This window comes from Camelus ferus, chromosome 22, assembly GCF_009834535.1.
Source record: "Camelus ferus isolate YT-003-E chromosome 22, BCGSAC_Cfer_1.0, whole genome shotgun sequence".
Taxonomy (NCBI): domain Eukaryota; kingdom Metazoa; phylum Chordata; class Mammalia; order Artiodactyla; family Camelidae; genus Camelus; species Camelus ferus.
Genome location: NC_045717.1, coordinates 16,233,277 through 16,246,590, shown reverse-complemented (window position 1 = coordinate 16,246,590; position 13,314 = coordinate 16,233,277). Strand labels below are relative to the sequence as shown.

The 13,314-nt window shown below is 56.1% G+C and overlaps 1 protein-coding gene across 1 annotated transcript; it reads right to left on the bottom strand.

The window, feature by feature from the left end:
* Positions 1-4,781: 4,781 nt before the first annotated feature.
* On the bottom strand, positions 4,782-6,600 carry JUND (JunD proto-oncogene, AP-1 transcription factor subunit). The gene has a single exon (XM_032465266.1). The coding sequence runs from the start codon at positions 6,465-6,467 to the stop codon at positions 5,427-5,429; it is 1,041 nt and encodes a 346-aa protein (XP_032321157.1). The 5' UTR covers positions 6,468-6,600; the 3' UTR covers positions 4,782-5,426.
* Between the last annotated feature and the right edge of the window lie 6,714 nt (positions 6,601-13,314).

Genomic DNA, 13,314 nt, shown 5'->3' with positions numbered 1-13,314 from the left:
AAGAATGGCTAAAATTTAAGAGATGAACATGTTACAACCACTTGGGGAAACTAATGATAATCTTGAAGATTACTCATCAATCCCACCCTGACGAATAGACTCAAGAGGTCCAAGTGTTTATATTCATCCCAAACCAGAAACGATCCAATTGCCCATCAACAGAATAGTGAATAAATCAGCTGTATATTCATCAATGTATTAATATAAATAAATAGAAATATTGACTTATTTATAAATCAATGACCCACGAGGTCAACAGTATGAATACATCTCACATTGTTTTGAGCGAAAGAAGCTGGACATAAAAGAGGATAAACTGGTTATTCCAATTATAGGCCATTTAAAAGGAAACAGAAGGAGTGGGGAGGGTATAGCTCAAGTGGTAGAGTGCATGCTTGGCATGCACAAGGTCCTGGGTTCAGTCCCCAGAACCTCCATTAAGGGGGAAAAAAAGATAGTCACATGATTTTTCAAAAAGGACACCCAAAGCATTTTATCAAATCCAATAGCTATTTCTAATAAACATTTTTAATACATAGATAGGATAGTGCCTAAAAATGGTAAGCCTAATCACAAAACCACAGCAAATGTCATTTTAAATGATGAAATACTGAAGTCATTTCTATTAAAGGAAGGAGCAAGATGTTACCCACTTCATCATTTTTGGTGGTCACAGCAAAATCAAGGTGACAAAGACTTGAGTGACCAGTGTAAATGTTTGAAAAGGAGGAGCGCTTAGCAAGAATTGCCACCCTAGAAGACCCAAGAGATTCTAGTTTAAAAATATGTCTGTCTGTCTGTCTATCAATCTGTCTGTCTGTCTATCTATCTATCTATCTATCTATCTATCTATCTATCTATCATGTATCCTATCTTTGCTAAGGCACATGGCTACATACAAAAACCAACAGCTCTTCTGTATTGAGACAAACCCATCTGGAAATGAAAACGAGAAGAAAATACCATTCATAGTAATATCCAAAACCGTACAATTCATAGGAACAAATATTACATAAAAGCCAAAAGGGTTATATGAAAGCCAGGAAAAGAGAAACCAGATTGCAAGAGATGGGATGAAGGAATAGGAGCCCTTGACACATAAGCCAAGTAGCCAGTAAGGCGATTTTGAGTAAATCCCTCTGAGCCTCAGTTTCCCGACGTCTTAACTTGAACTAAGCCCACTTTCCCACGCTCCCAAGAAGATGTGATAGGCTCTCCAGGCTGGGCCCCCAAGGCAGACAAACCCACCATCAGGCCTTTTGGAGCCCCTAGCACCTCTGCTCTGAGGGGCTGCGGAGCTGACCCACCTCTCAGAGCCACCTGCAGGGCCTGGGAGGACTCCAAGGGTACTCAGCTCCAGGGGAGAATGACCAGATTGCCATGTACCCACCCCCACCAAACTCACCACCAGCCTCACTCACCTGCCCTTGAAGCTGAACCCACCAGCCCGAATGGCCAGCCTTGGGGCCCTGGTGCCACAGTGGCTTTGTGACTCACAGCCAGGTTCCAGCCAATCCCTACCAGCTCCTGGGGGGAGGGGAGGTTCTAGAAGGTAGACTCAGTGGGGAGGGGGAGGAGCAGGAGCCAGGTCAGGGCTAAGGAGTATGGTCGTTACTACATATGGCCTGCCCATCCTGAGCAGAAAGTTAGGGCTCTGAGCACATAGGGGACCCCAAAATCTTCCCCTCCATGTGCCTGGAGGTGGCCTCCATTTCCCATCCCTTGGGCATTTGCTGGGACCTGATCTGGGCCTGAGGACACAAACAACTCAAATAATTTAGGGATGTGAAACTTCTAGGAAGGAACCAAAGAGGGGGTGGGATAGGCTGAGCCCCACAGGGAGAGAAAGAGTTGGGAGAGCTGTGGGAAGGGAGTCCCAAGTGGTGGGCAGAGCATATGCAAAGGCCTTGAGTGAAAACTAGCTGGGCATGTTTAGGGAACCTGAAGGAGGCTAATGCCATTGGAGGCAAGGGAGAAGAGGGCAGAGAAGGAGGACTGTATAGGAGCTTCAGAGAGGAATACAGGAGTTTAGATTTTGTTGAGAGGGAGCCAGGAAGCTATGAGAGGGTTTAAAGCAAAGGAGGCCCAGGATCTTGTGCTCTGACTTATGTCCTAAAAGGCCAGGCAGGTGTTTGTGTCCAGCTCTGAGGATAGGGGCTCCTTAGGGTAGCACCCGACCCAAGGCCCCCTGCAATCCCCCAACAGCCCGGCAAAAGTGGGCACTGACCTTGAGTCACAGTCCTGGAAGGGGAAGTGAGGCCACGGTCCCCAGTCACATCCTGGGCCTGGGCCAAGGCCTGGGGTGAATCACTGCTGGCCGGGCCAGGGCTGACACACACTTTGGCCTCAGCTCAGCAGGGTCCTGCCAAAGCCACACAGCCTGGCCCAGAGGCCTCTGCCTGGCCTCCCTGGGGAGCCACTGAAGCAAGAGGCCAACAGGGATGTCCAGCCTCCCTCTGCAAAGATTCCCTAAGTCTTCTCCACCCTGTGCTTGTGGCTTTGGGCAAAACCAGGGACATGGCTGTTGGACAGAACTTCTGTCCTTTGTTTCAGCGGTGACTAGGACGGTTCCCATCTTAATATATAAGATATATTTAGTCTTTGTCCCTGGTTCTTGCCACAGAGCTCCTAAAACTTTAGTAATCTCTGGAATGGTAAGTGTCTTTTGTATGCTAATAGAGGGCTGGGGCCCTTAGATAGCTTCAGAACCAGGACTGGTCACCAAAAAAAAAGATTCTAACTTTCAGCCCCACCTCCTGTGAGGGTACAGGATAGATATTGAGTTAATCACCAAAGGCCAGTAACTTAATCGATCCTGCCTAAGCATTGGTGAACACACAGGGATGCTGGGAGGGTGATGTGTGCAGAGAGGGCATGGAAGCTCCCCGCACCTCCCTGATACATTGTCTATGCATCTCTTCCACCTGGCTGTTCCTGAGTTATATTCTTTATAAGAAACTGGAAATAGTAGTACAGTGCTTTCCTGGGCTCTGGGAGATGTTCTAGCAAATTACTGAACTTGAGGAGGGAGTTGTGGAAACCATCAAGTTTACAGAAGTACAGGTGGCAATCTGGGACACGTGACCTGCGTCTGCAGGGGGGGTGGACTTGAGGGACTGAACCCTTCACCTGTGTTGTCTGTGCTAACTCCAGGTAGATCGTGTCAGAATTGAATTGTAGGATATCCAGTTGGTGTCTGGAGTTGGAAGAACTGGTTGATGTGGGGGAAAAAAACACCCACACGTTTGGTGTCAGAAATGCTGTGGGTAAAAACATTTTGGGGGTATCCCAGTAGATCTCGAAAACTCCTTGGGCCTCCCCCTCTCTATAGATTGGGGGCTGTAGAGAGCACCCCTGAGTACTGTTTCATTGTTGTTCATACCGAGTCCTTCCAACTTCTGACCTGGGACATGTTATCTGGACACATGAAACACATCCTTTTCACAGCACAGGAGGTAAAAACCACAGTGAGGAGGGGACTTGGCTGAGGTTATGGTAGCCAACTGGCACCCAAGCTGGGATTCAGTCTCCTGAAGAGCTCTGCCCCCCAGAAAACATGGTCTCCTCCATGTCAAGACACCCCCATCAGCCCCCTTCTCACTCCAGGCCCCTTTCCTGACACATCTGCCTGAAGGTGGTACAAGAGGTCACAGGGTTAAAAACCAAACCCTAAGGCAGCTCTTGAAGCCTTGAAGAAAAGTTGGCAGTCAGCGTGACCCAGAGGAAGAGGGAACATGTGGGTTGGTGGGGCCCTACTCTCTTGATGGCGGTGGGACTGTGTTCCTTCTCTGCACCTGTTTCATCTGTAAAACAGGCACAATTTGCCCACCTTCCCTAGCAGGGTTGGGTACAAGATCAGTGTTCAAAATTCACTTGCCCTGCATCCTTGGCCACCAATGTTTATGTCCCCCTGGGCCCCAAGAGAGGTAGAAGCCTAAGATCCAGGGTTTTTTGCCTCCACAACAGCAAAGGCCAGAGCAGGCAGGGGAAAAGGGTAGCCTGGCAGTCAAGGCTCTAGAGGTGAGAAACCCAAGGTCTCAGTATCCCTGCAGAGTCTCCTAGAAAAGCTGTCTGACCTCAAGCCAGTCACTCAACCTCTCTGAACTTAGTGTTTTCAAAATGAGAGAATAGGATGTTGCGGAGCAGAGTTTCAGGGAGTACTTGAAAAATCCTGGATTTCAAGTCAGTGCCCTAAGAGGGAGGTCCCACAGAACCTAACTACACCTCTAGTCCTGGAATCCTGACTGGCTGGGTTAGATCCTACCTGTGTCAATCTTCCTTCTGGTCCTGAGACTCAGGCTCCCCATCACAAGAACAATAATAAAAGCTTACCTTGAGGACCACCTGTAAACCAAGCACTGCTCAGTAAACAAACTCTCTTAATCCTCACAACTTTTGGGGACAAATTTCTGATTGTTCTGCCCCTTTTACAGACAGGCAAACAGAAGCCCAGAAAGTTTAGATTTCTGCCTTTTCCGTCGTGCCTTGGGCTGGAGCTGTCCCCTTTCCCTCCTGCAGTCCCCCCTCCGCAAAGGCGACAAACGCAGACTGGTTCCAAACGCTGGCTGGAAACCCCAATGTCCCCCACCCAACACGGAAGAGTCGGCCCCGCGCCCAGGCGCGCCTAGATGGCGCTCGCTGCGCGCCAGATGTGCAGACCTTTCCAGGACGCCGGTTCCCTCCTCTGACCAGGGGCGGAGGCAAACGGGGAAGGAAACCCGGCCAGGCCCCGCCCGGCCCGTCAGGCCCTGGCGGGGGAAGAAGGAGGCGGAGAGCCGAGCTGGCGTAACGAGACTTTACTGAAAACAGAACACCGGGCGAACCAAGGATTACAAACAGGAATGTGGACTCGTAGCAAAACAAAACAAAAAACAAAACAGAAGAAAAAGGGCGGGAGGAGGGGGTAGCAAGAGCGAGGAAAGGGGAGGAGGGAGTTTTTTTTTTTCTTCTTCCCATTTCTTTAAAAAACCAACACAAGAAAACACACACACACACACAACCAACGTTTGTTCCCAAGTAGAAACATAAATAGGGCAGAATCGAACACTCTGTTCTCTCTTCCAAAGTCCAAAAAAAAAAAAAAAGTAAAAGAAAAGGAAACGCAGGGCTTGAGGCTGCGCCCCCTCGGAGCCCCCTTCCACGGTGGTGTGTACAAAGGGGCGGCCAGGACGCGCGGATTTGTGCAACACGGGGTGGCCGCGCGCCGGAGACAGAGGGAGCGCGAGGGCGGGGGACGGGGGGTCATGCGCTCACCCCCGGGAGCAGGGGGTCCAGCTTGTCGAGTCTGAGGCGCCCTCTCCGAGTCCTGGCACCCTCCGGGGGGGGGGCCCCGGGGCCGCGCCCTCTCTGAGTCCTAGGCGCCCAGGCCCCCCCACCGCAAGCCCGCCTCTCAGGGAGGGGGCCGCGCATGCGCCCCGCGCGCGGGCTCAGTACGCGGGCACCTGGTGCTGGGGCAGCAGCTGGCAGCCGCTGTTGACGTGGCTGAGGACCTTCTGCTTGAGCTGCGCCACCTGCTCGCGCAGCAGGCTCGCCGTGGACGCCAGCTCCGTGTTCTGGCTCTTGAGCGTCTTCACTTTTTCCTCGAGGCGCGAGATGCGCTCCAGCTTGCGCTTGCGGCACTTGGAGGCAGCGATGCGGTTGCGCAGCCGCTTGCGCTCCGCCTTAATGCGCTCCTGCGTGTCCATGTCGATAGGCGACAGCGGCGGGCTCTCGCCGAAGCTTGGCACGTCGGGCACCGTCTGCGGCTCATCCTTGAGCGCGGCCAGGCGTGGCGGCCCCAGCGCGCCTGGGGGCGGCGGGAAGGGCACAGGTTCCGCGGCGAAAGCGACAGTCGCAGCGCCCCCCGCACCTCCGGTACCGCCCGCGTAGCTGCTCAGGTTCGCGTAGACGGGAGCCTCGGGCGTGGCCGCCGCTGGGGCCAGCTCGCTGGGAGGTGCAGCGCCCGCAGCAGTGCCCGAGGGTCCCCCGGCGGCGGCGGCACCGGAGGCCGCGCCCGCGCCCAGCTGGTTTTGCTTGTGCAAGTCCTCCAGGGCCTTGACGAAGCCCTCGGCGAACTCCTGCTCCTCACTGGCCGCCACCTTGGGGTAAAGGAACTGCGTGCTCGTCGGCGTGGTAGTGACCAGCCCGTTGGACTGGATGATGAGGCGCTCGAGCTCAGGCGAGGCGAGCTTGAGCAGCCCCAGGTCCGGCGAGGCAAGCAGGCCGTCGGGGGGCGCCGCGCCCGGGGCGCCGTCGGTGCGCAAGGGGGCCGGGGGCGGCGCAGCCGTCGGCTTGAGTGCCGCTGCCACCTGCTCACTCAGGCTCAGCGTCAGCGCGTCCTTCTTCATCATGCTGCCGGCCGCCGCCGTCGGGGGCGCCCCGGGAAACAGGCGACCCGGGGACGCGAAGCTGCCACCGCCGCCACTGCTACTGCCGCCGCCGCCGCCCAGGCCGCTCAGCGCCTCATCGCCGTAGAAGGGTGTTTCCATCCTCCGCCTCCCCCGCCGCGCCGGCTCGGGGGGGGGGAGTGGCCGCGGCCACCCGGGGGGCCCGCGCCCCCCCGTCCGCTCGGCCCTGCGCCCGCCCCGGCCGCGGCCGCTGCGCCCGGCCCTCCGCTGGCGGCGGCTCCTGCGCCGCGTAACCCTCGCGCCCCCTTATAGCCTCGGCCGGGCGCGATGAGCTCACTGCCCCCGCTCGCCATTGGGCACGGATGACGTCGGTCATTTGCATGGTGGGGCGGGGCCAAGTCACTGACGCCCCCTTCAACCCCCACCGACTGCCGTTGTCCCGGTGACGCGCAGTAAACGGCACAACAGCGCGCTGCCTTGTGGGTTGACGTCATGGGGGCGTGCCGCGCGCCGGGGCCGGTCACTCCGCCCCAAGAGCGCTATGTACGACCAATGCCCCCAGAGCCGCCTCCCGCCGCCAAGCACGTCCCGGGTGGCGTGATGGGCCCGGCCACCAGGCGCCCGCCTGCCCCGAGGCTCCGCCCAGCGTCCGCGCGTGGGGCCCCGGCCGGGCAGGGGCGGGGGCGGTGCCGTCCTCCGGGGACCAGAGGGGGATGGGGCCCCGGATGGATAAATAACTCCCTGGCGCCTCCCACTCCACTAAGCTTGTGTCTCCCTTAGCGCGCGTCTCACTAGGCTTTGTGCAGGCTAGGGTCGACTGAGAGGCTTGAGGGAGCTGTGCCCGGTTGCTCGCCGGGGGTGTGGGCTAGGTTTTTCTCCACCTCACCCCCACCAGCATCCCAATCCCCGGTGGTGTGTTTGCCCCAGAAAGGCCAGGGGAGGGAACAGTAGGGCTGCCAGAAGTTGCTAGAAGCGCTTTGGCCTGATACTTTTCACTGGGTGGGGTCTAAAGCGCAGAGTCCAACTTCCTGACTTTACTGACGGGAAATTGAGGCTCTGCGAGGTGGAGTGACCTGTGCCCGGGGCCAGGAGCATGGACCTGTCCATTCCCCTGGGCTGGGCGGCCGCTTACGTTTTAACTCTGTATCTCCTAGGCCCTGCCATGGATCCCCCGGTGACTTCTGGACCGGGCTATTAAGGCAGGAATCCCAGCTGGTAATTATTACCTGTTTATTACTATTAGGTCAGGCTTAATTGGCCTCCATAAAGGCTGGCTGGGGATGAGCTATGAGGGAAGTGGGAGGAGTCCTTCCCTACACTCCCAAGAGATCCTTGGAACATCTAAACCTGACCTACCGCCCTTGCACACAATCCCTCCGTGGCTCACACCACATTCAAGATGGAGCTCAGTCCTCAGCCAGTTGGTGACCGCCTTCTTCTGGTGCTCCTCCTCTAACCTTTTACCCTCATCCTCTTTTTAGTTTTGTCTTCCCAACTCATTGCTGCCTCAGGGCCCTGACAGATGCTATGCTTTCAGCCTGGTGCTCCCTTCCCCCAGTGCTAACTTGTGTCCTGCGGCCCCTCCCACTCACCTTGTTTCCGTTATATCCTTAGAACCATCCAGAATGATAGGATGGACCATAAGTCCCTGGAGAGCTGGGATCTTACCCATCTTGGGCCTCACCTGGTGTTGCCCCCTAACTGGGCTGTGGAGCAAGAAGGCCATGAGGGAGGGTGTCACCATGAACAAGAGGCCTCGCCTGGCAGGCAGAGGGTGAAGGGTATGCATGTGTGTCTATGTACATAAATGTCTGTGCCCAAGTGTGTCTGTTCATGTGTGGGTCAGTGTACCCAAGTGTGTTCACACATAGGGTGGGTGTCTGTGCTGGTGTGGATTTGTGTACCTGTGTATGTGTAAGTATCTATCTACATGTGCGTATGTATGTATCTGTGTGTTTATAAACATGTGGGTCTCTGTGCCATCCAGACCTGTCTTCTTGGGTCCCTGCCTGATGGCAGGGGATGTAACCCCCAACCTGTAGCCAGCCCTGCTCTGGGACCCCTTCTGGGCCTGGGCATTGAGGCTCAATTGGAATAGATGGGGCCATGGTTCTCTCCAAGGCAGGAAGGTGAGTGGGTGGACTAGGGAGACTCCACCCTAACCTTGAACCTTATCATTAATAGGTAGGTGAATGGTCTGGTAAGCTGTGGGCAGGGCCAGCCTGAGCTGAGAGGTTGACCAGCAGACAGACTTTGGGAAATGGAAGCACAGGAAAGCCAAGGCTTGTTACCTCTCTGAGTCTGTTTATGGACAATTTGAATAAATAGTAAGGGCTCAGTAATGTTTTCTATAATTGTGTTGCTTTATTAATTTTTGGCCAGACTTAACTGCAGTTCTTTGGTTTGGAGCTCCCTCAGCCTGGAGTGCCCTTCCTTAGCCTCCTGACAAACTCCTGTTCGTCCTTCCAAACCCACCTCCAGTGTTCCCTCCTCCAGGAAGCCCTCCTTAACCATGCCTCCAGGGACTCCCCCAGACCCCCTCTGGCTGAGCTCTGTCCACTATCTGTCTGGTTCTCTCTGCCCCAGGCAGGGGAAGGAGAATCCTTGGGGCTGGGTGAGGAGGACCTATCTTGGCCTCTAAGTGTGGAGTGCTGTCCTGGCAGCCTCTGCCATCCTTACTCTTCAAAGCCTACCCCTCTCAGACTACTCTGCTGTGTACTTGCTGTTCCCTGTGACCCAATGAATGCCCTTCCTCATCCTCTCCTTCCTCCCTCTGGGACATCCCAGTCCTGCTCCTCCATTTGGACCAGCCCTGACCCTGCAGAACTGAGAGGCAGCTGTGTCCAGCTCAGTCCTCCCAGACTGGGGACTCCTCAAGCTGGTCAAGGGGGGCCCAAAATTCATCAACCAGCCCCATGCAATGAACTAGGAATAATTCCCATGCATTCATTCATTCCACATACGTTGATTGAGCACCTACTGTGGGCCTAGTGGTAGGGACACACATGAATGACACAAACACCCACACCCTCTAAGTACACAGGGTGAAGGAAGAACCTGACAAGCACAGCTTCAAGGAGAATGAAAGGTACCTCCTTCATGGAGAATTAAGGGGGGAAGTGTTTTAGAGTTGGGTAATCTGGGAGGGGCACCCGAGGAGGTGATGCTGAATAAAGGAGGAGCTGGAGTAAATCATGAGATAATAGAAGGGCACAGGGTCCCAGTGAAAACAGCAAGTGCAAAGGCCCAGGGTCAAAAACCAGCTGGCTACATTGATGGAGGGTAGAGAGGCAAGTGGGACTGGATTCACTGAGCCAGGCGGAGAGAAGGAAGGCAAGGGTAGCAGTGGAGGTATCTCCGTGGAAACCTAGGTGGTGTTTGTCTTAATGGCAGTGGAAGTGGCAGATGGGATTGAGGGAGGAGATGGTAATTAGGGCTAGGTCAGCAGTCATTTTTGCCTTTATTCTCCCTGCAGTTCCCCAACTCTTGGGACATCCCACTTCCCAGAGAGGGTGTGCCACCTGCCCTGGGTCATACAGCCTAGGCCTGAAGAGAACTCAGTCCCATTCCCACCCCTGCCTTCCAAATGGAGGCTGAGCCTGATGCCCGGCGCCAGTGTTCAAATCTCCGCGGTTCTGGCTTCTCCCCAGCATGAAAAGATTTGCTTTCTTGTGTAAAGCAGCCTGCAATTTGGTTTAATGTTTAGCCTTTATTTGAAGACCTAGAGACTAAAATCTACTTGATAAAATGTAAAGGCCCAAAGAAAAAGAGCTAAGCAGGAAGCAGAAAGGCGTGAAAGCAGCGTGGTCCTGGGGCAGAGGGCCTGGCCAGGAATGGTCCGCTGGCGCTCAGGACACTGGAGGGGCTGGGTAGGGCTTGTAGGGACAGTCCCAGGGTGCTTAGGACCCATGGGCTGGTGGAGGTGGGGCTTGCTGGGGCAGCCCGCCCGCCGGCAGGACCCCCTGGGGCGGCCGGGGGAAGGGCGCTGGCCGCGGGTTGGGGGCGCGTCTGGCCCCGGCGCATTCCTGAGGATCAGGTTACTGGCGCAGGCGGCGGCCCCTCCCCTCACCTTCTGCCCAGCTTCCGCCCTTGCCTGGAGCAGGAACCCCAGTCACCTCCCCTGTCCGGTGCAGGTGTTTGTCCAGCGCTGGGAGGGAACCCAGCCTCTGCCCTCTGGGCTGGCATCGGGTCTGTCTAGTCTCACGAAACCACTTTACAGACCAGGAAACAGATACCTTCAGCACCAGATTAACACCTGGCAGAGTCTGCTTTATGATCCGTGGCCCTGTTGATGCTCCCGGAAGTTACGATGTCCCACAGGTCCAAGAGAGACGCTGGGACCAATCGTCCCGAGTGAGCCGTGGAGGGCGATCGCGCAAGGAGAAAACAACTTTGCCTACCACCCTGCCTCCCTCCCCCCAAGACAAGCAGGGCCCCTGCATTCATCCAGGGTACATTTAATGTACACTTGCTGTATACCCAGGCCCAGGGTAGGCCCTTTTTATAGGCCGACGTTGGATACAGAAGATTTGGGGGTCAGACGGTGGGTCATTCGATTTCACTAGACCAACTTAAGAAGTTGATTTGTTTTTCCTTTACTTTGGGCCAACCTCCAGTCCCATCATTCATCCATTCCACCCACCCTCTATTGAGCACCTGCTGTGTGCCCAGGCCTGTGAGCTGGGTGAGGGTTTTGGGCCATCTCTCATCACCTCTGAACTGACATGACTTATGGGAAGTAACCACCAGAATATAGAAACCCACTTTAGGTCAATGTCACAATTTTTCCTTTCAGTCGACCCCTTTTCTGTTTTTACTTCAGTAAATATATTTCAAAAGGGAAGCTTCCAGTCACCACCAGGAATGGAAAACCAGTTTTATAGAAGGAAACCAAAAAACGATGAAATAAGAGCAAAACCCAGGCATTCCCTCCTCAGGGACACTCTGGGCCAGTCCTGGACGGTGAATGTTCCAGTATCCACAAAGCATTAAAGGCCCCCAGCCAAGCCAAGAAGAATGGGGCATGTGCACACAGGTGGCAGGAGGGGCCACGGGAACCCATACCACTTTCCCGTCTCCGAGGGCCCCAGCACACAGTAGGAGCTCAGTAATGTGCACAGCCTTGGTGATGAGTACCTACTATGTAGTACCTACTATGTGTGGGGTTTGCCTTCATCAGCCCAGATCCCCAAGGCTCGGGGAGATACTGGCCCATTTTGGGGAACAGATGGAGGCAGGGGTGGCAGACAGCTTCCTCATGGAGATGGGACCCCAGGGGCCTCTCTGGGGAGGCTTCAGGTTGGCTACGTGAAAGCTCTTACTTCTGCCTCAAGACTTTGGGATTGTCCCCATCCACGGTACTGTGGGCCCCTGACGTCCTTCCCAGGCTGCCTGGGATTGGGGAATGGGGGATGTGTAAATCAATGGATACATTAAATAACTAAACGAATAAATGGATGCTGGAATGGATGAGTTAGTGAAGTAATGAGCAGATGCTTCCACAATGTCAAGATGGGAACCCCACCCTCAACACTGTTCCTTAAAAGCCTCGCAGCAGCATGGGAGGAAAGAATACTCGTCTTCATTTTTCGCGTGGACAAACTAAGGCTCTGAACAAAGCATGGCTCCAATCTCTGGAGGGCAGGCTGGAATCCAGGTGAATCTCTACAGGCAGACTCGGGTGGGGCGGGGTAAAGGGAGGTGGGTTGGTGCAGACAGGAGATGGGGCTGGACTTCTGGCCTTCGGGGAGCTTTGTGGGCCAGCACCCGGTCGGCAGCCCTACGGGGTCTAGGCCCGTGTAGGGGAGCAGAAGGAATAGGGGTGAGGCAGGCTGCGGAGGGAGCAAGGAGGAGGCAGACCGGATGGGGAGAAACAAGAGGAGTCCGAGCCTGTTTGGAAGAGGCCCCAAGGAAGGAGCAAATCTGAGGGGCCCCGGTACGCGACACATATAAATGCCAGTCCTGCCCCTCTCGGGCGTGGGGGCAGGGAGACCCACTCTGAACCTGAGGCCGCTCCTAGGTACTCTCCTGCCTGTCGCCTCCCACCCTTACCCCTGCCCCCGCCGCCGCCTCTCCTCGGGAGGAAGTGGTGAGGATGCGGGGGAGGGCCCCCCCATTCTCACTTCCCCTGGGGCAGGGGAGGGCCTGCAAGGTCCCCGCCTCCGCCGTAAGAATCGCCCCCCCCAACAGGGGTGGGGGCCAGGGAGCCGCAAGACTTGGGGCTCGGCCAGGGCTGCACAGCCCCGCTCTGGGTGACCCCTAAATTCTCTGGGCTTCGACGGTTCTCATCTTAAAAATAGGAGTAAGAAAGTCGACCTTGAAGCAGTAAATTGCTGGTTGAGAGGACCTCGCCCCGGGTCTCCGGCCCGGGGCGGGGAGACCGATCCGGACAAGGACACGCCCAGCCCTGGAGGGGTCAGGGTCGGGCCGGAGGGAGGGGTGTCGCAGTAAACAGGGACTTGGATTGGGGAGGGAGGCGCATTCCAGGCTCTGGTAAAAGCTTGGCGACTGATCGGGGCCTCCCGCCTTTCCTGGCGGCTGGGTCTGCCCAGGACATGTCCTACGTCGGTCCCCGCAGCCTGGCCTCTTCTGTGACGGGGGTGGAGAGGAGAAATGTTATTGGGGGTCTCAGTGGGCCGGCGGCAGCGCAAGAGTTAACCCTGCGCAGCGGCCTGACTCTGTGGCTAGGGGGGCCGGTGGCGTCAACACCGACGTCAAGGCGAGGCGGAGCGGCGTGGAGGCTGATGCTTCGGCCTCCCGGCCCGCGCCCCACGTCGCGCCGGAGACCGTGGGTGTGGTGGTTGGGAGGGTCCGCCTTCCAGTTTCCTTGACGCTACGCAAAGATGGGGAAACTGAGGCATAGGAAGGGGCATGGCCTACCTAGAACACCCCAAGGCCTCTGGGCTCCAGGTCACGGCCCCTCGGACCCAGCCTCCCCGGCTTCCCCGACCCACACCGTCGCCCCCTCCTACGGGCAGAGACCGCCCCT

What these genes read in the sequence shown, in the direction of transcription:
- JUND (XM_032465266.1), bottom strand. Translation starts at nt 6,467, where the DNA reads ATGGAAACACCCTTCTACGGCGATGAGGCGCTGAGCGGCCTGGGCGGC.